This window comes from Dermacentor albipictus, chromosome 10 (assembly GCF_038994185.2).
Source record: "Dermacentor albipictus isolate Rhodes 1998 colony chromosome 10, USDA_Dalb.pri_finalv2, whole genome shotgun sequence".
Lineage (NCBI taxonomy): Eukaryota > Metazoa > Arthropoda > Arachnida > Ixodida > Ixodidae > Dermacentor > Dermacentor albipictus.
The window spans coordinates 10,637,919-10,662,983 of NC_091830.1; the positions used below are offsets into that span (position 1 = coordinate 10,637,919).

At 42.9% G+C, this 25,065-nt stretch overlaps 1 protein-coding gene across 16 annotated transcripts; it reads left to right on the forward strand.

The window, feature by feature from the left end:
• The first annotated feature begins 2,137 nt into the window (after window positions 1-2,137).
• On the forward strand, window positions 2,138-23,763 carry LOC135917857 (uncharacterized). Of its 16 annotated transcripts, none has more exons than XR_010569439.2 (8): window positions 2,138-3,130; window positions 7,785-7,866; window positions 10,125-10,160; window positions 10,863-10,898; window positions 11,008-11,043; window positions 11,483-11,524; window positions 15,823-15,968; window positions 22,659-23,763. XR_010569439.2 is itself a non-coding variant. In XM_065451443.2 (8 exons), exons 1-7 carry the CDS (start codon window positions 2,232-2,234, stop codon window positions 15,932-15,934), a joined length of 1,215 nt encoding a protein of 404 aa, XP_065307515.2. In that variant the 5' UTR covers window positions 2,138-2,231; the 3' UTR covers window positions 15,935-15,968; window positions 22,659-23,763. The 16 variants fall into 16 exon arrangements, 13 of the variants coding, with proteins under 13 accessions (XP_065307515.2, XP_065307517.2, XP_065307516.2 ...); XM_065451443.2 differs by having other exon boundaries at window positions 15,851-15,968; XM_070527699.1 differs by having other exon boundaries at window positions 2,141-2,207; window positions 15,851-15,968.
• Window positions 23,764-25,065: the final 1,302 nt, after the last annotated feature.

Below are 25,065 nucleotides of genomic sequence, written 5' to 3' on the forward strand. Positions count from 1 at the left end.
AATCGCTCTAAAGAAATTAGTATATAAAAAACAGAATAAATTCGATAGGAAAAACGTTGCTGGTAGTAGGTTTGGAACCAACGACCCTACGCTCAAAAGGCAAGGGTCTTGCCCACTGGACTAAACCAGAGCATCCTAGATGGCAGTTCTGTGCACTCTGGTTTATGACATTATGCTATTGGAACAAAATTTCTATCGCCAAGCCCGGCGTGATGAAAAGGGCGACGTACAAAGGCGCAATAACATGTTCGCAGGCATTCCTGCGCTTTACTTAACGCATTGTTTTTTTCTGTTTTGTGTTTTTTGTGTTTTGTGTTTGTATGGTGAGGATGGAAAGGGCGCTAAAAGGAAGTAATATCGGGTTTACTTTCTCATACGAACAGGAGGGTGCAGTAGTAAGGCAGCAGCTTCCAGGTTTGTTTTATGCGGACGACATTGTGTTGCTAGCTAACAAACAAAGTGATTTGCAACGTCTGGCTAATATCTGTGGACAGGAAGGCAACAATTTAGGTTTGAAATTCAGTGTTAGAAAATCAGGTGTTATTGTATTCAATGAAAACAGTGAACAGACAGTAGTGATGCAGGGCCAGGAAATACCTCGCCTAAAAGAATATAAATACCTTGTTATATATGGATAAACGAAGGCGATAGACATGTGGAAACACAGGAAAAAACAATAGCAGTGAAGGGGAAGAGAAATGCGGTCATAATGAAACACAGAGCACTATGGCGATACAATTTAATAGGTACGAGAACCTGCTCTTGCTGAACCCAAGGGTTTTAAGGAGGCCAGTGATTCGTAAATCGACTCTTCACATTCTAATGAAACAGGCGCCATCGTTTCCCTAGCTTTACCGCAGCAAGCCCATGTTTCTTCTTCCTTCTTATATCTCGCTTTATAAGTGCGTGTTCTAAGGCATCCTGATCTCGTTTCGAAAAGTAATGAGCTTCCCTTTGAGTTATCACAAATTGTTTCTTTCCTGATTTCGTTCTTTCCTCTTAAGATAGTTACTCATGGCAAGTTTCTTCTCCATTGCCGCCACCCATGAAATTATCTCAGCCTCTCTGACTTTTCGCTTGACATTCTTTGTCGCTGCGTTGTTCACCGTACAGGCCGCATATCACTAAGTGGGGTCCCCGCTTCATGCCTGGAGTGCACTTAATTGGTATCATGTAAAACGTAGTAAAAGGTGACTGGAAAATTGGTGGAAGAAAAGTAGGGAAACGACAAACATGAAGGCGTACAAAAACGAAGTTCAGAATAGGGATTCAGAAAGTTTGGTTATGAGAATTTGTAGTGTTTTTTTTTCCTTTTCTGTGTCTTTTTTAGCATACGTAGGACATTAGGCAATATAGTAACAAGAGCTTGGTGGCACAAACCACCAACCCGCTCCAAAGAGGACGGTGCAACGGGGTGTTTACGTGATCGGTACCAACGTTATCGGTACCGCGGTGAAACCACAGACGGCACAATCCTTTGAGTGCGCTTTTTAAAGGCTGGTCGTCTGGCTCTAGAATAGCTGTCACCTGTAATGTCTGCAAGGAGGAGGAGGAAAAACTTTATTTGCTCTAATTGGTTAGAAATTAGCGGTGGCAGATGTGGTCGGCCGTCTTCACGGTCTTCTTCCCCATCTGCGCAGGGTCGACGCCCCTATTCCAGGGCACCACTGAGGGTTGCTACTCGGTGAGCGTGCCTTACTAGTCCATTTTGGACTTTCTGGTCGCTGCTGGAGAGCACCCTCTCCCACTGCTCCGCACTCGGGTCTTTTATTTGAAGGAATTACTTATTCTGAACGCATTCCCATGTAATGTGATATAAGGTGGGCTTGGCGCCGCACCAGGGGCAAATGTCTCTATACAGGGTGGGAAACATCACTTACGCTGACATATAAGTGAGGTGAACGTCGTTTGAGATCGGTACGCACGTCTGATGAGAATTTCGGAAGCCACGCGTGGTACCCAGTGGTTCCGCCAGCCATATGCGGCGCTCGCGACTTCGGGAAATTTGGTTAAGGGAATTCATAGCGTTGTTTTTTTTTTCTTGTTTCACACATTAAGCAGTATAATAGCAAAAGGTTGGTGGCGCAACCCACCGTCCCGTTCCAAAGGAGGCGCTCATAACATCCATCCAGTTTAGAGTTTGCGGGAAACTCTATTGAAAAAGGAAAAAGAGTCTGGCAGCTGTTTTCCCATTTTTCGCTCATGCGGTAAGCGTGCTGCGTCTCGCTAACATGGCACCACCGCGGATCATTAGAACACCATCCGAGGAGCGCGAATTTATCAATAAACGTAAGGAAGCAAGGCGGGCCCGCATACGCGTCCAGACGCAGGAACAGCGTGAAGCTGCGCGTGCCAAGCACGCTGAAATTCAACGCCGTAGACGCCAAAACGCAGCAGTGCGGGAACGCGAGGCAGAGGCCAGGCGGCAGCGCCGGCAAGACCCCGAACTTCGGGAGAAGGAAGCGGCCGAACGTCGCGCCCGCCGTAAGGATGCGGCAGTGCGGGAACGCGAAGCCGAGGCAAAGCGACAACGCCGACAAGACGCTACTCTTCGGGAGAAGGAGGCGGCCGAACGTCGTGCACGGCGTGAGGATTTGGCAGTGCGGAAACGTGAAACCGAAACAAGGCGACAACGCCGACAAGACCCAGTGTTTCGGCTGCTTGAGGCCGCCGAACGTCGCGCCCGCCGTGAGGACGCAGCAGTGCGGGAGCGCGAAGCCGAGGCGAAGCGACAACGCCGACAAGACCCGGCAGTTCGGCAGCTGGAAGCGGCCAAGCATCGTGCTCGACGTGAAGATCCAGCAGTGCGGGAACGCGAGGCCGAGGCAAGGCGTCAGCGGCGGTTGAGAGAGCACACATCACTATTCGGAGGACAGTTCGGCAACCCATTCGGATATACGTGCGACGTTTGCCATCGCCTTGGTTTTAAAGCAGACCTTTCGCCTATCCGCACTCCTCACGTGCCGCTGCTCAGTGCCGAGTTTCCAAACGAGGACGTGCCTTCCTTTATGCTGTGCTCCACGTGCCAGAAGGCACTGCAAAGTGGTACAGTTCCCGCACTTTCTCGAAGTAACATTTGCTTAGATCCGGCAGTTCCCACTGAGTTACTTGAAGTCAACTTGGTGTGCAGGTAAGCGGGTGCACCAACTTTGTGCAGAGATCTTGACAGGTCTGACGCAAATGCTACATGTAAACAGCAGTGCTCACAATGGAAAGAAGAAAGTGTTTGTCAGCCTTCCATGCTCATGACAGCACTGTAGGCGCTGGCTGTGGGGAGCATATACACGAACATACTAATTTTGGACTGAATGTCTTATACTACTACTACTACTATACTTCAACAGTTGAAATTTTGGTTGGGCCGGTTGCTACATACTTGGGTGAAGAAACAGCATATTTAGACAGCTCCACGTCTGCATTGTGTCATCTTCATAACTGTAGGCTTCGTTGCCTCCGCACGAGGGAACCTTTTAATATAGTGGAGCTTTGTTGTGCCGCACAGGTCACAGGCATAGGCATTGACACGCACAGAATGTTGTACGCCACTGAAGAATGGCTACGCTAAAACATCCACAACTCTAATTAACTGCCTGTGGCAATCCCTGTCACTGATTCACTGACACCTTGGACCGCAAACATTGCAGCCGCTGCCAAGTATGTCCAGTAAATTACGTAGAGTGCAACCCTGCTGTACTCCATTTCATGCAAAGCACGCAATGCTATGAAGGCTGTATGCTGTACAATGCTATATGCAACAAAAAAATTGTGCATCACAAATGCAAAAAAAATATAGGTATGTACCACGTTGTTCAATTCAGCATTTGTACCTGTCTGCCACAATATACAGTGTAAGTTTTGCGTGGAAGGTGTCGCAGATGTTAACCTATTTACTACTGAACAAGTGGAGCAATACATTTCTGCAACCAGTGAGTGCGGAGCATTCCTTGTGACCACAACCAAATATAGCACTTTACACTTTGGAAGCATGAAAGTGCACAAATAATACTTGATATTACAGAACCTTACGTCTACAGGTTGCAGTTGTAATATACGACATAGTTATTTTGGGCTAATGTCGACCAAAAGCAACTGTCGTAAAACATGCAGAGTGAGATTTCTATGACTGCATGACTTGCGTAGCTTCCACGGTGTTGCCTGCCAAGTATGGTTCATCAGTAATACTACTTGCTCATTCAAGCCAATAAGAACACTCATAAGTGTCGTAACTTACTGTCTCCAATTTCACTTCAGCCTAGTTCAAGAAGACAACACAAATGCTGTAATTGTGCACATGAATTTATCGAGTATTGAATTGAATGTATTTGTTTTATGAACGTCCATTTAACATGAACCATCCTTCCTTAAAAAATTGTTTGCTGAGGAAAGCTGTCTGACCATTCTGAACATGATGATATGCAATCGTAATGTTTAAATAAAGTGATGTGCAGTTGAGAGGGTCAACCAAACCACAAGACCGAAGTCACCCAACTTATGTAGATGCTGCTTTTCAATCAAGTGTAATTGTTAAATTGAAAAAAAAAAGGATAGAAATGGGATATTTGTGGTGCATTTTCATGAAGTATGTGTACACTTTGCTCTTAATACATTACTGCCACTTATGTTAATTACAGTGTAAAAAATGGTATTAGCCTTACTTTTGTGAGAACATGACACAATGTAAATGCTGAATCATGCATCTAGATACTTAGCCTATTTTGCTGGTAGTAGATAAATTACATAAATACAGCACTTAATGCGATTAATAGCAAGAAGCGTGCCAAAGTGTACTTGTGCTACACAACATAGTGACATATAACAGCTGATACTGTAGCCGAGAACCACGTGAGCATGAAGCTTTTGCTGCCATACAGTTGGGGGTTGCACTCCCTTTTCGCTTACAATTTCAGCTACTCGTATGACATTGCCGACCGTACTGTGTGTTTTTTGTAATGAACAGAATTTGGAAAAATCGCCTGTAGCATATAGCAGAAACCTGCTCATTGATCTGGATTACTCAAAGAGGTGATCATTGCCTGCACAAAGAAATCAAAATATGCTATTCACTAATTAGCAAAATCTCACTAATAATTTTTTACCCCATTACATTAGTGCACATATTGCAATTTATGAATTGGCCATTGATTTCACAAGGCATACCTGCTTAGAACAAATCTTGGAACTAGCACCAGTTCTTAAATAAGTAGTGTTAAACTTGCAGCAAACAGGCACTGTTCTTCCACTTACTTTTTTATCAACCCGCCTTTTTATGCATTGCAAGTAAAGCTCAAAACTAACTGAAAAGTCGGTATATTTCGTTGCACATTTTGGGAACACATATCCCGAAGCTGATGCGATATTCGTGGGTAATCACTTTTGGAGATCACTTTTGTGACACTTGGTAGCAGGTGCATCCATGTATACGGCTGACAGCATTTCTAACACTGTGCCAAACTTGCTATCTTTGCACACGCACGAGCGCTGTCAGCCATGTACTTTGACGAGTTCAATGCCTCTTCTTGCGAAATCTCACAAAAGTGAAACTATGTTTGAGAGAGATCACCTGAGAATACCACCCCTAGTGTCATCCTCAGTAGTCATCTCCAAGTAGATATGCCTTGGGAACTCACTGGCTGCAATTCGTGTTGCAGTACGTCCAAAAAGTACTTAAAGTTAAGCTGCAAAAGTGTGGTTATTAATTTATTTGCACTTACATTTCTCATGCAAATAATGTCTGCTTTTTAGAGTAATCTAGCTCACGAATTCTAATTGTGCTAATACCGCAGTCAATTTTTTTAGATGTCTGTTAATGCTAAAAAAACTATGCTATGCAATGCTGAAGTGAACAGCCTGTTGCTGGCCAAAAATAAAAAGACAGTGAAAGTGGGACTTGCCTTGCTAAAGACACAGAAGTGTGTAGTATCTAATGCAGCAGTTATCTCAAGGTCTGTTATTTTTTGTGTATGTTTTCTGCTTTTTTTTCTTGACTCTTTTTCAATTTCTCAATCATTTATTTTTGTGCTCTTTGAACTACAGAGGCTTTGTGAAGCAGACCAGATGTGCATAATTATGTCAAGTGAATTTATTCCTGAAACCTACCACTGTAATATCCTTAGTCACTGCCGGCCCTTCAAATAGCAGTAATTTGCATGACGACCACTAATCAGATGCTTCAAGAAGCTAGCCAGTGGACTCCCAAAGTGTTTTGTTTCAAACAACGCAATCATGTGAACCAATGCCACCTGTGTAAAAAAAACCCAGGTGGCCTTGGTATTCACTTGTTTTTGAAGCACCGGAGCATCAGCAGGATCATCTGTGGGCACCAGTCATCAGTTCAGCTAGCTTTCTTCTTACTGCAAGAAAATGTGCTTGTGTGTGTCATACAAAGTGATCTTATTCTGGTTGCAATTTGAAAGTGGCCGAGAAGGAGAAAGTCGTTGAGAGCACTTAGAACACTTTTGTGCATTTGTGCCAGCAGTACTTTAATATTGTATTTCTTTATACATGCATGGGTCTCTATGACCATGTAAATTTATTGTTGACTTGTATGCTGCACCAATTCTTTAAATGCAACTATGAAGTTATCCTGTATTTATGCCATCATGGAAAGCAGTCAGCTGTTGAATACAGGCAAAGACCTTTGTAAGTTGCTGAAACAGTGGCTGCTTGCTTCCATCCTGCATTTGTTTTTATTCTGCAAAAAGTGATACTGCACAAAAAAAATCTTAATGATCAAATTTGAAATAAATAGCACATATTAGGCATTTGCTTCCATTAAAAGCTAGCATGTGAACAAATTAATTGGCAAAAGAGCTCCGTGCACAGTAGGTAATCTCACAGGGTAATTTATTACAGCGAAGCTGTCTATGGCTAGGATCCAGGATTTTTTGGTGTCTGTGTGAAAAAACTCTCCCCTGAAAAGTGAGAGTGAAAGAGCCAAAAACAAAAGTAAACGCATATGGTTGCACACATGAAAGCTCGGTTTAATGGCCACCTGTGTCTAAAACGGCGCTCCGTCACAGCTGTGTTCCTGTGAATGTATGACATAATGCGTAACGTAGCATGTGCCTAATAAGGCGACCAAGGGGAATTTCTGGTACCCTTTCGCTCCATCATTGCTATGGGAAGGCCAGGCATGATCTGTATGCATGAAAAGCAGCGTATCTACAAGGAGTGAAAGCTAAGGCAGCGGCGGGAGAGAGACCATCAACGTCGTGTCAATCCAGTGGCTAGAGAAGAGCATGCCCGCGATGTGATACGTAAGCGACGTGCAAGAGCCGACGACACATATTGTGACGCCGAGAATGCCGCAAAGAGACGTCGACGCCACGAGGGCACGATGCCGGGATTTGGCAGCACCTACGCAAGGTTCCAAAGAGAGTTTCTCGATAATTATGTATCACGTAATTACTAAATAGGAAGTAAGAGCTCTACCATTCACCATAGCAGCTTCGCTGATCAACCACTTTCACAGAGTGCAATGGACAATTAAATTTTTTAAGCTTGCTATTTTGCAAATAAAACAAGGTAAATGATTACTTGGGAGAAGCATTGACTTCAAATATTGGTATAGAGAGAAGAAGAAATGGAGACCCTGTCTTCTTCCTGTGAAGCAGTACTGGCCACTCAGTTGTACACTCCCTCTAGCCACTGCATTCGAACTATCCAGAAACTGCATTGGGTCAGTTAGAAACACTGCCTTATTTGAAACGTATGAAATGTGCATTACACAGCTGGCTGAGAAACATGCACCAAAGGGGTTGACATGTTTCTCTTCTATATTGCAGAAGTGATGATGAAGACTCGGAGAGTCCTTTGCCCAACCTTGCCAAACAATTCAACTCTGAACAGAAGGCTCAGGAAAGCAAGGTGAGGTTCAGTCATTCTTGCATGCCTCTGAAACTGACTGGAAATATTTCATTTACCTCAAAAAGAGGATAGAAAGCAATCTTGTGTTTATCTGTATTGGTACATTACGCTTCTGGGGTAGCAAAACAGCCACTCTTAATGTGAAAGGAGGCTTGGTAACCCAAAAAAGATGTAATAACAAAAGATAGCCAGCAGTGGCACCTTGGCATTCCTACACGAACCTGCTGTGACATCATGGAATTTGATGATGAACTTGACTTTGATTTCACTGATTGTCTGTAATGAAGTACATTGCACATTAAATGAACCAGACCCTCAACCTAGAGAGTTTCAAAAATATTTTCTGCAAAAAACATCTAAAATGTGAGAAAATAATTTGAAATTTCTTGATGCCACACTGGTGTAGTGGTGGCAAGTTTCTGGTATGGAATTTTATTTTGTCCTCTAAAAATCAAACTGCTGCTAAATACTGATAGGGAGCAGGCAAAGTGACGGTGGTGCAGCCTTGGTAGCGCGCTGTGGAGATGTCTCACTTGCTAGCTGTAGCAGACTATGGCAAGCAAGAGTAGTGTTCGCACTGTAAAGAAAGCTTCTATTGTGAACAAAAAATTTACAAATGGTTGTTGCAGTTTCATCCTAACAAGCACAATACCTTGATTCTTATTACTGTGGTGTCTCGGTAACAACTAAGCAAAGGTGTTGATGCTGCAGTTCACTTTAATGAGAGTCTGCTGGGTATTGTTGAGTTGCTTGCAACTAGATGTTTTATTTAAATTAGGGGTGGGCCTCGACATAGCTATCTTCTTAGATTTTTGTTTTCTGTGTTACACTTGTCAAGTTTTGGCACTGAGCTAAAATACATGACTGCAATAAAAAATATTTTAGTCCATGTTTTTATATCCACGAGTTCAATATGTGGATCTTTACAGCTGCTGCGTTGTAATTTATACTTGTTTGTTAGCTGTGCCCATGCTAACATTGACACTGTGTACTGTGCGTCACACAAGCATTGTGATGCATGCTTGCTTCGCCACTAATTTGTTTCATTGCTGCCCAGACTTGCAAACCATAGGATAGCTTCACACCACTCGCAATTTATTGTTCATGTTTTTACTCTGTAGAAGCATTGATGTGCCTAAAACTGACACCTATTATAACCTGGTCACAAGCGTCTACTCCCTGCTTTAGAAACACATAAAGGTGATTTTGGAACAGTAAGTGCTACCCTAGCTAAACGTGAATGGTTGAGCATGCAGCAGAGCATATTTTGCTCAATGGTTGTTCGTTGTAATCGTTTTCAGCTATTGAGGGTCATGCTATGTCAGCACACTGCACCCATAAATTGTGAGTGTAACAGTCGCAAGCACATATTGAAAGGAATGCATGGCTTGTAAAGGCAGCAAACATAATGTCTCCAAAATTGAGTAGCGCGCAGTAGCACACAACATTAACACTGGAGTAAGATGCTAGTTGGTGTTTCTTATTGTTAAACAGCGTGAAATGAGACAAAGGACTATCTTCATCCCACTTTTTTTGCCGCCCTTTGTCTCGTTTCGTGCTGCTTAAAAAGATTAGCACTGGACTACTTGTTAGTGGCGCTGACACAGAACACTGCCACACCCCTGGTAGGTGCTGCACAGTCCCTTTAAACTCAAGTAAAGGCCGAAGCACCAGCTCATCAGCCCAAAATTTTTTTTAAAAATGGTCTTATAGAAAAGTATCTGAAGGTGTGGTGTGTGGTGGTCTTGCACACTATTATGAAAAACGTATAGGCATATTAACACCACTAACGGCCCAGAGGACGACTGTATCCGTGAGTGTGTTGATGAATCTGCATGAGTAGCAGTAACAGGGACAGTGATGAGGACCAAAAGGGCACCAGGTGTGTGGTATGCATGCACTCTTTTGGCACAAGGGGATCCATTGGGATCATGCACTGCTGGAAAAACTGGTTCGAAATGGCATGCCTTTGTGCAAGGCCCACATTTTGTCAAGGGCTTGAAAAGAAGAGCAGCCCATGCATGAGTGCTTATAGTAATTCCAAATAAAGTTCTGAAAAAAAAAAAGGTTGCCAGTCTTATCTGATTTAGCGTTGCTCTTTTGTGCCCCTTTAGAGGCTTTCGTGTTCATGAAACAATTTAATGCGCACCTAGCTAGACAAATCTACATTTTTAATCATAAACTGTTCAAGTGGCATATGCATTGAAATTGTAAACACCACTCAACTTATCAAACAATTTATTTTTGTTTTATCACAGGTTGATTGTTGCTTGCAGACAGATGGCACTGGAAAGGTGATTTGTTTTTCACTTTTCTTGTGCTGTTTAATTCTTGCTCTTTGTCTTATCGCCGTATTTATTATATTATAAGGCAGCTACGATTAAAATGCAAGGGTGCAGTTGGGGATCCAAGAAATAGAACATAAGTATGCATACTAATATCAGGCAAATAGAGTAGCCAGAGGATTACTCAGACTTGGCGGGGGCTGCCTGAAATACCGAGGGATTGTAAGCCCCCAGAATAATTGGAATAATCTATGTGAGTTATATGCGAATTTCGCCTTGGAGTGTGACTAAGATAAAATTCGAACTGCAGTGAAGTCATACCTCAAGGCAAAATTTGCTACGACTCGCACCCCACCTTTTGTGTTTAATTTTTTCGATTTATTGGTGCGGGTTATGTACGCATAAATACGGTACTGCCTCGCCTGCCAAGGTTCAGTGCTACAATTTGTGCTGCCGTCTAAAATCTGGATTGCAGGATATAGACAGACATATATAAACATATATAAACAGACAGATAATGAACTTTATTTGATCCTGAGGAGCTACCGTATTGGCAAAGTAACTAAATTTATCAGCCTTACATAAGAGGCAGGGTGTGACTTTAGACTAAGGAGTCTGGGGAAAAACCTAGTCTTATGTTTAAATGAATAAGTATATTTAATCATTGTGCACTGAAGATAGTCACATTTGTAACAAGGGTATTCCTTCCAGATTGATTGTTTTGTGCAGACGGAAGATGCCATAAAGGTAGTGAAGGTGTATTGTTCAGTTCAGTCTGAATTAATCCGAAATCCTTGTACTTCGTGTGAGGCAATTTTGCCTGTGGTATTCAGGTTTGTTTTCTTATTTTCTATAGAAAATGTCTAAAGTGCCAACTGAGAAATGCATGAAGGTAAGAACATGTTTATTCAGTCCGCTTTATTTACTGTGATTTGTTTTACAACTTCTGTTTTGTTAGCACCCTGGCTTAACAATTACTTAATAAGTACAGTCGGGAACAGTTAAAACATTCATTCTTGCGTTACTGGTTCATTTTTATATGTGTGACAGTGCTAGGGATCTTGAGATATCATTTGTCATGTACGATTAAACAAAAAATTTCAGCACCTTTTTTTCATACTTCTCAAAAAGCCTAGAACGAGTAGAAACACCATGAATTAGGGATTAACTTTTTGTTGTTTATTGTGATAGTGAAATGGGGAATGTAGGCAAGACACAACAGAGGGCTGAGAGTTTTCTATTTTTGAACTTGTGACTTACCTTTTTTGGTTGATTTATTTAAAACCTATTTAGATGTGTTCACGTATTGTGTGTACATGATTCTTTTACAGGTTGTTGTTGCAGTGCAGACTGAAGAATGTCCAAAGCTACAGGTAAAGTAGTTGCTTACATTTTGTCACTTGTAAAATTACATGTAAGGCTCCCATATGCTAAGCTAAAGCACAGACCACGGTGTTAGAAATAGGTTAGGTGGAGTGACGACACATCAAAAGACGTGAAAATTTGGCAACAGTTTCTTTTCTTGCCGAAAGGTGGCGCCACATGTGTCGAGGCTCGCCTGGCTATGCCTAGAGGCTTACGCGATCTGGTTCTTGAGCGTGCTTAAAGCAATCGTAGGGGCTTGTGAAAAAAGTGGTCGTGCTATATCATGAGCACACATTAAAGATTAATTCTTCAAAAAGTTTTGTGCATAACGGCTCAGCGTGTAGCATTAAAAAGCTCAGTCATGCTTGGCCTTGGCGATGCACCTACCTGCGTAATGGACGGGCAGCCGATGCTGTGGCCGCATTCTAGTAAATCTACGCATGCATTGAGTGTATTGTATTTGCTTTTTATTCGTTTTTGCAAGATTGCTTCTACGTACTTCATGTTCAGCATCGTATAATGAGTGAAAATGTGCCGCTGCTGCGCAATGTGCGAGACATACTTCCACTCCATAATATAAACAGACGGGTATCTGCAAGAAACCAACACTCGTTTTGTGCAGTACCAAAGATGGTCTGCGCAGGAACAGTTAAAGCGCATACAACGACCAGTTAAGTGATCCAATTAAAACTTAAATATTTATCAGAACTTAGCACAAGTGTCATATTGAGTTTACATCAACCTTGCAGCTGAGGTCAACTGACCGAACAGAATATTTGCCATGCACCGCTAATATATTCAATAATCCTGTACACATATGCAGGAAGCAGAGTGCTCTAAGATGCACGCCAGTTAAGGGAGATTGAAGCCAAATGGGTGACAGCTTGCAACATATGGCTGTGAAGCTGTTCTCTGAAGCAGGTGACATGCTTCTGTGTTTTTAAATAGATAAATAGAAACAAATCCATAATAACGCGCTGATAATTTTATCCACAGTATTGACATTACCTATGCAATAAACAATTTTGCCTTAAGAGAGCAGTTATAGCTCGAGGATTAATTACACCACTATCTGCCCTGTGGAAAGCTATATTGCATGGGGATTCCAAATAATACGAAAGAAAGCCGAATGGTGCTCAATACAGTGGACCAGAAAAAGAAAACTCGCTTTGTTTATTGGACAGTGCATTATTTATTCCAGCACAGCACATACACAACATAAACATGTCCAAGCAATGAATTACATTCAACATTTTAACACAAGAAACAATACTAGACAAGCTTCAAAAACTTCCATAGCTTCTGTGTCTTGTTTACTTCGGTGTTTCGCAGCTGCTTGCAGTACTGTCTCATTCTGATTCCCATATAATAATGAATCACTTGTGACATAACATCAACCGTGTTTGTGTATTGTTATGTCATGTGCATACCTTTCACCACCATGTTTGTAAAATATTTTTTCTACTTTCTTTAAAAACATGAACAGGGAAATGTTTGGGTGAACTAATCCTCCTTGCATCCTGCACGTTACTAATGCTGCTTCTGGCCTTGATGTTGCATTACCTGTAGCCGTCAAGTCAGTGCGGCATTGTTGACAGCTGGTGTGCTTCGATATCTTTTGGCACAAGAATCCTACTACATAGTAAACTATGCAGTCAGTCACATCATCTGATAAGGATATATCTGAAAATATATTTTCACACTCAGCTTCTTCTTCCACTAAGCCATCTAGCTTCTGCTTCAGTTCCTCTAGACTTGGCACCATGGGAACAGATTCCCAGAATGCTGATGTTAGGTCAGAGAGAGTTAAAAGACATGGCTCTTCAGTAGTTTGCACCTGGCAATTACCAAACCTTGGTTGCTTCACAAGACTATATGCTGAAAACACATTATGTATATAACTGCAAGAATGTAGGCATGCAAGGGTGGTCATTCCGACTGTTTGTTTGGCATATGACACCAAAAACATTTTTCAAGAACATTATGATTAAATTTAGCAGTTAGCACATATCTAAAGCCACACTTCTCTAACAGGTACTTTGAAAGTTGGATTGTTGAACGTATAGTTACTCGCAGTCCTTCAGCAGTTGATTGGGACAGGAAGTTATAAGGATCAACTTTACCACGTTTCGCATCATTTTCCCAGTTTTTTAGCCATTGTAAAGTTGATTATAGGACGCTGAAATCTTTGCAGCCTTCCTTGAGGCCTTCTTTGGGATGCTTACGGTTTCAGTTATCAAAGAGGTTATTCAGCCTTACTGTAAATTCAACTGTCCCTTTGATATAGTATAAGCCCAGTGTTCCCTTCTGCAAGTAAAATTCTAAATCTTTTGCAACACTGAAGCTGAATAGCTGCCTCAAAGCTTAACACACATTTTTTTTTTTTTTGGTCTTGCTAGGGTTTATATGCAGGAATGAAAGTTTAGGGCACCCTCTGCATGCCTTCGACCTTGGCGTCAACTACATAAAGTAATGTCATAAGTGTGACCACATCACGTGGCTGCCATTTACACACAATAGTTTTTGCTTCAGACGCCGGTTTCGTATGCGCTTGATGAGATCCAGTGCGTCTGAAAGAACATAAACATTTCATTCCTCACGTGCAGGATAAACAAAACAGTTCTTTGTACCATTTGAGGCACCAGTAACACCAAAGTGCTTCCATGTGGATCGGTTTGTCGTGGCACCATCACAGACAATCACACCTGACGTATGCACCAGAATGTTCAAGGAGGAGTATGGCCTTCATTGCAAGTTCGACCAACACAGTTTCTTTTGTAGGACCGTGGCTTGCAAAAACACCAACAGGTTGGGAGTAGTTCTCACCAAAAGAATGGAATGCAAACACTAGGCCATGGTCAGCTAGCTGCCTTGGTGCTTCGGCTTATTTCCGTAGTCAGCATGTCCAGGATAGGTCATTGTTTCTCATTTAACTCGCAGTTCTTTTCAGACATCAATTTCATCAAGCACGAATTCCATGCCTTCTAAAAGCATCTTTTGTTGAGAGCTTTTTTTTTTAAAGCACTAAAAAAACTAGTGTGAAAACCATACTTAATATGCACCATTGAGAGGTATTTTCTGACTGTTGACACACATGGAAGGGGCAAAATGTTGTTCTCGCTTAGGAAGGAGTAGCCTGATGGGCTACGAATGTGCAAGCATAGGCAAAGTAGGAGCCACTCTTCACTTTAGTACCGTTTCTTTTTGCTGGTGCACTTTTCAGCTGCTACACACTCCTTAACAGTTCCTTCACCTTCAGGAATGTTCAAAGGGCTGAGCTTGTCATGAAGTGACTCTTCTGACATTGTCGACAGCTTTTCCTGAAAGGACTCAAGCTGGGATGTTAAAGAGCCTTGTTTTTTTCTCAGACGATCAACAGACCTCTTCAATGCATACTTTGCTCTTCTAAAGGTCATCACCTCAGCCTTTTGATAGCTGGCCAATCGAAAATGTCACAGAGGCCGCTTTTGTCCAGTCTATGTTTCTCGTGCAGTTGTAGTGTTGTTTGAAGGCACTGGCATCATTGGCATGTGGGTGCATCAGTCTTGAGCAGTAGGACACATTGATTGTGTCTCCAGCAGCTTGTTATGTCAACAAAAGCACTGGCAGGTTGGGCATTCGGATATTTCTTATAGCTAGGCCCTACGATGGATGAGCCACCATCCCTTGTAGTGGCTCAGTGGTTCTAGCATTCTGATGCTAAAAATGTTTCGCAGCTACAATTTAATATGGGCAGAGTATGAAGACATTCACAGCATTCTCACATTATTGCAAACAAGGCGGTCTAATGTTTTTGTCACCAGATGTCGGCTCTATGCTAACCTGGTTTAAGAAATGACATTCAGTTTCGTGAATGGGTCTGCAGGAACATTCAGTTTCATGTTTCATACAGCCTGACTGACTTTGGGTCCCCATACCTAATGGTTCTTATTACAAATGAAAATGTCCTGGCAGGTAATGACATAGGTCTCTGTCAAGTAGGAATAACTTGTGTTCGACTGAGGACATAGGAATACACTGGATGACTTCTTACATTTGGCTCATGTGTTGTTGCTTTTTTGTCATCACTGCCTATATTGCTTTGTTATGGAGACGTATAAATAACAGTGAAAAACATGGTTTGGACCCAAATTTCAGGATTAGCTGTGTGAGGCAGTTGTGTGGATTGGAATTTTAAGCTAGCTTCTCCGATGCTAATTTATATGGCCGTCCTTAAAGTTGCAGGTATCCCTCTGTGTGCTAAACATGTATTTCATTTTACTTATCTTAGGAGGGGAGAACAGTCTAGGAACATTCAGATACCCAGTCTTCTTTTTCTTGCAACACTGCTCCAGTCTCACGAGCCTACCAAAGACGCTAAGGAGTGTGAGAGTGAATGTCCACTTGCTATGGAGGTAGGGAGTGAAGATTGGCTCTAACGACAAAGAAGGGCAAATGCATTGGTCCTGTGCAGTAAGTGTGCCTGTTTTTTACTTTGTGTAACTTGGGGATGGGCACTTTTTATGCTTTTATGTGACCTCTAATGACTTTCTTCCGTCCCCAACCTGAGAGTAGGGTCTGAAATTCCCTGCATGCTGTTCTGCTTCGTCAGCATTCCTTTCGTCAAAAGTGTGTAGGTCACTTTACAGTTTACCTAGCCAGAACTTTGTTGTTGGAATGGTTTGAAATTCACATGTAACACCTGAGAGCTTTATTAAAACTTTCTACACGTGCTGTTTTAAATCTGCAGTCTTCTGTGTGTGTGGAAATAACATGGCAGATTAAAAAATTAGTGATGACATGTTTTTGCACAATATCAGCCATTCTTGCAGATACTGGCTTGTAGCGTTCCTACTTAAAGGACACAGTAAACGTAAAGCATTGCTGTGGAACTGGCGTCCATCTTGTCTACATTTTATTCTCACCTCCTCCTTCTCTTCTCCTGAACCCAGACTCCTGCGCTTCTTCATCTTCTATTCCAAGGTTCATACCGCTTCACCCTTCCAGGTTTCTTTTGCTAACCCCTCCTGGGGTAATACTTGAAAACGTTTCCAATCGAAGCACATTCAACTGAGCCACGTTCGCCAATGTACCACACAGTCTTCAATATTCCTTTCTGAGTGGCCGTCTTTGTCACAGAGTAAGGACCATAAAATTTGGCATTGGATTCTCTTACTCCTTTCCTAACTAGAATGAGGTCGGTGACTTGAATGTCTGGAATATCTGAGCAATGTCTCTTGTCAAAATTTTTTTTCATTCGTTTACGGTACCTCTCCTCCTGCGATTTCTGTTTCCTTTCCTCGACGATCTGGAGATTTTCTAACAGCCCAAGTTCACGGTCCGCCTGAAGAATAGGGGTTTCTCCTGAAGAAGCGAATTGCGGGCTGCATCCCAAGCCGCTGGTGTAGGAGCGATTGTGATGTCTTACAGCTGCTTCTAAAGAGCATTTCCAACCACCAGGGAAACTATCGTACATCCTGATGTATTGTTTAACATCTCATATAGCACGCTCTGCAAGCCCATTCGCTGCGGGATGGTATGGCGCACAGAACTGGATTGATATATTATGGTCTCGAGCCCATCTTGCTAGCTTTTCGCTCTTGAACGCTGGACCGTTGTCACATACAATTGTCTTGGTTGTCCTAAACATATCCCGTTCGAGAAGGGCGATGACACTATTCGCATCTTCTTTTCCTGCCCGTGCCGCGACCATCCTGGTGCATTCATCTATGGCCAGAAGAAAAGCTTGCGTTTTTCGGACTCCTTCTCGTTTCTTATTTAGCTCGGCGAAATCCAGGTGTATAACTTCAAAAGGCACGTTTGAGTGGCAAGGTATTATCATGGCGTCTGTAGGCTGCTTATATTTCACTTTGTTGATTTGACAAATGTGGCATGAACGAACGTATCGATTGACGTCGTCTTTCATGTGAGGCCACGTAAATCTCTTGACTAGCTTGTTGTAGGTGCGCCAAAATCCGTCGTGTCCTCCAGATTCTGGGCTATCGTGGTACAAATAAAGCACCCTGGAAACCAGCGTTGGCGGGACTTGATAGCGACCTTCCCTAAAAATCAATTGTTCAGTGCCTTCCCACAATTTAATTTCATTGATTTCTGCCGATTGTTCGTTGTTGGCCTGTATCATCAGTCTAGACAATGCATCTGCATCAGTCAAAAGGGGTCCAGGTCTGTGGGAGATGGTGAAATCGAACTGCTGCAAATAGTTCACCCATCTGGCGATACGTCCCTTAGGTTGGGTCATATTCAAGAGATGAGTGAGGGCTTGGTGATCGGTGAACAAAGTAAACTTCGCACCTTCTAGGTACGTACGGAACTACTGAATTGCTTTGAGGACTGCAAGAGCTTCCTTTTCAGTAGTGGTGTAGTTGACTTCAGGTGGCTTGAGGGTGTAGCTGTAGTAACCTACTACGTGTCGCTTTTCTCGGCCGGATGCTTCTGGACATTTCTGGTACAAGACTGCACCTGTCCCATAGTGTGAGGCATCGGTATTCAGTTCAAAGGGTAAAGTGAAATCTGGTATGCGTAGAATAGGGTCGGCAGATATTCTGTGCACCAGATCACGGTAGACTCTCTCACATTCCTCATTCCACTCAAATGGAACTTCTTTCTGTGTTAGGCGCGTGAGGCATCTTGTTTTGATGGCAAAGTCTTTTATGAAGGGCCTGAAATGTCCTGCTAATCCCAAAAATACACGCAATGAGTGTACGTCATATGGTTTTACCAGTTGGGATATCCTCTCGACGGACTCTTGTTTCGTGCTTTTGGTAGTCCCATCAAAGACTCTTCCAAGAAACACCACTTTTCTTTGAAAGAACGCACTTTTCTTAAAATTAACCTTGAGGTGTGCCAAGCTCAAGGCATTTAATACCTGGGACAGGTGTGCCTGATGCTCCGTCTCTGTTTTGGAGAAGACGATAATATCGTCTATGTACACGTTACAAAAGACACCTAGGAAAGGCTTCAGGACTTCGTTCATAATCTTCTGGAACCATGCTGGTGAGTTTTTCCAGCCGAAAGGAAGCCGGTTATACTCGTACAGGTCGAAGGGCGTGATAAAAGCAGTGTACATTTTTGTTTCTTCGGTTAGCGGGATCTGCCAGAAACCTTTGCACAAGTCAATACGTGAAAAACATCGGCAACCACCTGTCTCATCTATAATCGTGTCTATCTTCGGCATGGGAAATGGTATAAGTTCTGTCTGTCGGTTGAGAACCCTGTAATCTGTGCACAGTCTGAAAGTTCCATCTTCTTTCGGCGCAATAGTTATGGGAGAGGCGAAGGGTGACACCGAAGGCCGGATTATATTGGCATCTAGCATCTCCTGCAATTCCTTCTTCAACCATATCTTGCACTCTCTTGACATGTTGTAAGGTGATTTTCGGATGACGGTCTTGTCGGTGAGTTCGAAAGGCACCTTGTGTGACGTCATCGCCGGTGGATAGCTTCCTATGCATACTAGTTCAGGATAGGTCGTTGCAATATCCTCCGCGCAATTGACAACTCGCAGGTTGTCCTTTCTATCCGGCTGTGTCTCTTGCCTTGATATTCCTTCCACTAAAACCGCATCGTCCTAGTATACGTTGATTTTTAGTTTCTTTATATCTGGTCTGGATAGCAGAAAGTCATACGTCACCCCCTCAATCACCAGTACTTCACTCGCTATTTCATGACCTTGGAACTCGATGTTTACTGAGGCCCACTGATTATGCATTGTCACTTTTCCATCGTAGCCTTGCACCCGTAGTACTCTTCCACTATGCAGGTGACTTGCATCTACCAGCTTGGCATTTATTATAGACACAGAAGCACCGCTGTCAACCAAAGCCATCATGTGTCTGTTTCCCACTTTCACAGGGATGTGAAGTAGGCTAGAGCAAGTTAAATAAACAGTCTCAGTTGTGGTCATCGGGTCGGACTGATCACCCTTGTTTATCAGTTTTTTGTCGTCGGAGCCTCTTCAGCGTCCGAAAGTAGGGGAACAGGGTCGCTGTCGATGTTATGCACCCGACCTCTGGGAGCGCGCCAACCCAAGCTCTCTGTGCCGCCTGCAAGGCGGCGCGGTTCTCGCTGATTACGGCTTGACCAATCCGTGCCGGACCATGTGAAGTGACCGCTTGAGCTAGCGTTTATATTTTCTTCTGAAGTAAATGATATGTCGTGAAGGCACTCCAGGAGCCCGTCCATAGTTTTAGGTGACCGTAGTTGCACTTGCTTCAGGACTTGCGCGTGCAGTCCGTGCATTATTAGTGCTACTACGGCAGACGGAGGAAGCATAGGCTCGGCCAGCTTTAAAAGGCGGCATTTGTCAAAGAAATACTCTACGAGGGAGCCTTGCTTGAATTTGAAATTAAGCGCGGTGTCCCACCTTTGCACTGGGTTGCTTCGGAATGTCGTCAAGAATTTTTCTTTCCACTGATTCCAAGAGTTGCCAGGCTCTTCAATAATGTGCAAATCATACCACTTCCGTGCAACACCGCCTAAGTAACTACGCATGTTAGTAATCTTGTCCTCATTAGAGTGCCAGTTGTTCTTTCCAGCGGCATATTCATAGAATTCAAGCCAACCTTCTGGACTTGATGACATGCCGTCGAATGCATCAGGTTCTACAAATTTAGTCACTGGCTTCTCAGCGTTTAAAGAGCTTATAAGCGATGTCACCAGCTGGTTTTGTTGCGAAATCTGTTCTTGTTGTAGCCGAAGTGCTTTCAAAACGAGGCTCACCTCTTCCGTCGACGACTGTGATCCAGAGTCCTTCCGACGCATCGGTTGAAGAACTAATTCGTCGAAGATCACCAGAGGCAAGTTCACGTTCACAGCACCGTTCCGACGTAGTTCATCAAGGTCCATGGAAGCCTTCTCTAAAACCAGGTTCATGAGTTCTGCCGAGTTGAGTTCGCGAGGTAGTTCCACCGCTGGTTCATCTTCAGCTTGGTATCTCGAAAAGATGATCTTGTCCGCGGAGGTCTCCTCAAGGAAAAATCTCACCCACATGTTGGAGTTTGCTGTCGGCTGCGCCAAAATAATGTAGCGTTCCTACTTAAAGGACACAGTAAACGTAAAGCATTGCTGTGGAACTGGCGTCCATCTTGTCTACATTTTATTCTCACCTCCTCCTTCTCTTCTCCTGAACCCAGACTCCTGCGCTTCTTCATCTTCTATTCCAAGGCTCATACCGCTTCATGGCTGATTTCACTTGTAGGTTTCAACCAGTCATACTAATCTTGCCAGTCTGACAGACATTTGCTAAACACTGTTGTTAGCGGTAGTCGGGTGATGAAGCAAAGAAAAGAAAGTCATACACCACTGACTGAGCCAGCGTTCGAACTTAGGACATCTTGATTTCCTGACTGGTGTGCTGCATCTGATTAGGCTATGAGTTCTTTTCTGATGACAAATAATAATTTCACTTAAGCTCAGTAGTGCCAGCATGTATTCACATAAGCTGCTGCCACATTCAGATAAGGTGCGACCATGAAATAGACGATGTTGTAGAATGAAAAGCAGCAATAAAGCGAAAATTAATTTTTGAAGAACACACATTTGTGGTGAGAGATATGGTGATGGTGACGAGATGACCATAGACAAGGAGGAAATCGTCGAATGACAGAAGCTAAACATTTCATTACACTGGCATGGGTGATGATGAAAGCAGTAAGAATCATCACTCTGCATTGATGCTGCAATAAATAGTTTGTGTTAATGCCTGCTTCCACTTGCAAGATGTATAGTCATTGGGACATTTTAGTATAGTGTAGTTTCAAGATATCTTGTACCTTTCTTCATTACCAAGCTACACTATGTCATCTAGAATCCTTTGTCTTTTCTGAATTTTGGCGATTTATGTACTAGGCCCAAACTAAACTTCTGCTCCTATGAATTTCTGGAGTGAAACCTTTTTACAGATATGAGATTTCATTTAAGTTGCTTCAATTTTAGCCCTGTGGAAGCATTTTCCCGTCCATGATGTATTTGTTAACAGATGTATTGCACTTAGCCTTGGAGTAAAACTTACAACTACTAATTAGTCAGCTTCATTTGCCTGTGTGTGTTACGAACATCACAGGCAATGGCAGTAGTGGTACGAACAAGATGGGTGCACTACCTTAGTACTTGTGTCATCATCTGGCAATCTTTGCCATCTTGAATATGATCCAACTGTCTGGCCTTAGAACCAGCAAGAGGAAAATGGATACTCTTGGCCTTGAGTACTGTGTTGTGCATTGTCATTTGTTCGTTCTTTCCCAAAGAAGCTGTCGAATACTTTTTAGGGCCACCCTTCTTGCTCTGAACTTTTTCTTAGCATGTCAAAGAACTCAGACTAACAGGAATATAATTCACGCACGCAAACCCAAGTTATTGGTCACAGAAACTTCAAAACACAAACAAAATGAGGGTAACAAACTTAAATTTTCACAGCCCTGGATTGCACACTTCACTCCGCCATGACGTCGTAGTGCGGCACCCAGTAGTGACAAAGCATTGATGTTACATGGAGGAAGTTAATGCACAATGGTCACCAAGCCTGCTGATGGCATTTCCACAGCCCCCGCGTACGAGTAACATGCACTGCGATCCCAGAGGCCATAGTGCGACTTCTGTGGCTACAACAGCTTCCACCAGGTAGCCATTGGTGCAGCATGTGCTCATCATGATCATGCGTCATTCCCATGGTTGCAATGCTTTGCTCATGGCTGTATGATAATTAAGCAATGCTTAAAATATAGTTGTAAAACATGGTGCCAGATTTTTTTGCGTTACTCAAGATATTGTGTGAACATATTGCACATTACATTTTTAACCCATTATCACAGTGCCACACATTGCTTTTATGTCCATCGCACAGAGTGCAGGAGATTTCGACATAGTGATTTTTTTAGTGCCACCGAGCAAGCTTTCTCAGTAGCACTGCAGGCCCCTTTTCATTTTTTGCTAACTTTTCAAACAACACATTCCTCTCCTGTTGATTTGAGCTTGTAGCTGTTAAAATATTGTTGGTAAATCTAGTATGTTTAGCTTCAAGTGTACACTGGCTCCAAGTGTACACTGGCGCATTCTTCCAGCATTTCATTTGCTTTACAAGTAAACAGCAGTTTCTGCACTGTAATATTCATTTGGCTTTTTTTTACCCATTCTTCACTCTCCCAGGAGCCACGTCACGAATCACAAGAGGACCGACACTGACTAGTGACCTTTCATGTGTGACATCATCCAAAAGGGCTTTAATGCGAAGGATGTCCTCGGTGCGCACCTGAGGGCTCCACACAGGAGAAAAGCCTCACGAGAGTCCAAGCTGTGGCTAGCACTTTGTTGAAGCAACCAACATTATGCATCATCAGAAGTTGCAACTAAGCGGTGGCGAATGCTGTTGCCTGTGTATGCCATGTGACTAGAGTGTCACCTTCAAGGCCAACGTCACGCGGCATTGAATGACTCACTCGAACGAGAAGCCCCACTCCTCGGTGTGTGGCAAGAGGTTCATGCAACGCATTAGCGTTAAGTTGAGTGAGAGAGTGGTCCCAATGTATGACTGCACTGTCCTCACTACTAGAAAGGATGCTTTAGCATAGTGAAATTGACTACCCACATCCATGGTTTCATGGCTGCGGTGAAGACAATAACTCTGATTCACATGCAGCAAGTTGTGAAGGGATTGTGACCACAGACATATGACTGAACTGGGTGACAGAAAGAAAAGATTGGCAAGTTGAGCAACAAGTAAAAGAAAAAGATGTGAGTGGAGCGAGTGCACCTGGGCCACACAAATGTGGAACTTCCAACACTGAGGGAGGACAGCTGGTGTGAATAACAATCCAAGTCATGTGGCAGGAAGAGCATCAGTGTGAATAATTTATTACCTATTGTTAATATATTGCAGTACCAAGAAATTACAGGGAGAAAGCAGCACTAAACCAAGGCACAGAGTGGGAAGACACAGCAGTATATGCTAAACTTCAGTATAGCAAGAAAATAAACACTTGCATAGATAGATACCAAATTCAAATCTGAAAACCTTGAGATATCTCGGCCAACAACAGTATGTGAACTACAGACATGTGCTAGAGGTATATGCCCATGCAACTGCTGCTTCAGAAAATAGTATGCATTATGAAAATTTTGAATGATGAAATTGTTTTGTCAAAAGTCATTGTAACGTGATTCATGATTATGCATCTGTGCTTGTTCTTTTATCGAGTGCTCCTGGTGACATCTTTGAATTTTTCATGAATAAAAGTATTGTTCTGTTAGTAAATGGGGAATATTCCAAGTTAAGGAATTTTTCTTTCACAATATATCCTGCAAACAAGTACCTAACAAACCATATTCTCTATAAACCTGTTCTTAGCCAATCCACATTTACCAAAACCTAATTAGAAAAAGAGAGAGAGGCAAAAGGTGAAAGACGGAGGTTAGCCAGTGTAAGTACCGGCTGGCTGCCCTGTGCTGGGGAAAGGGGTAAAGGGAATAAAAGGAGAACCAAGAAAAATTCACACAGTAACGCGATGCTATGCACTACAACATTCAAAGATGGTCACACTATTCACAAGCCCTTAAAAACTTCAGCAAAGCCCTTAAGGCCTTGAGTGCTGAAACCCGTCTGGACCAGTGTCCTAGAACTCTTTCTTCTGTGAAGGAGCGATTTTCCAGTTTTTTTAGCACGGCAACGAACACTTTTCTTGGTGCATAGTAACGGGGACAGTCACAGAGGAGGTGCTCGATCGTGTCCTCGCAGCCGCAGGTGTCACTAGGGCTGTCGACTATTCCATTGCGGAAGGAATAGGAGTTCGTGAATGCCACGCCGAGCCACAGGCAGCACAGAAGTGTTGCTTCCGCACGTAGTAACCCTGGTAGAAGACAGAGTTGCAGACGTGGATCCAATCTGTGGAGAAATGCGTTCCCGAATTCACTGGCCTTCTAGTCGCAAAAGATGGACCTAATTATGTAGATGCTGCAGCTACATAGATAAATTTATCTCTGCGCTCTCATTTTTTTCAGCATGCATATATGCCATCAAGCATTTGTACCTACCCATACTGACTTCATTGTAGAGCAATCAACACAACAAGCCTGTGTTACAGCATTTTGTGCTGTGTACCAGCATTATCATTTGCTTTGAGGGACAAGATAATAAGCTTCATCAAGTTGCACATTACATGTAAGAATGATGCATAGTGTAAGAACCTTGCACACAAATTAAATCGAACACAGCTCACAATGTGCAAAAAACACCATTCAATTTTATTGCATCTTTAAGTTTAAGCATACATTGTGGAAGCATGGTCATGATGGTCTTGCTAGTGCTATAAAACAATTGACTGTAGTGCACATTCACTTTGCAAGCTTCAGTGCACTCCTCCTTCATGCACAAGCAACTACAGCAAATTGTTGAAGCTGGAACCACTCAAATTGTGGTCACACTTGCCCCAGCCACAAGCTAGAATTAAGGAAAAAATGCTCTTCAAGTAAAGCTTACTAAAAGATTTTGCAATGGCTTGTCCATGTCTCTCATGTACATACCACTAAAGATGCTCAACTGCTTATTGATCTCCACTTG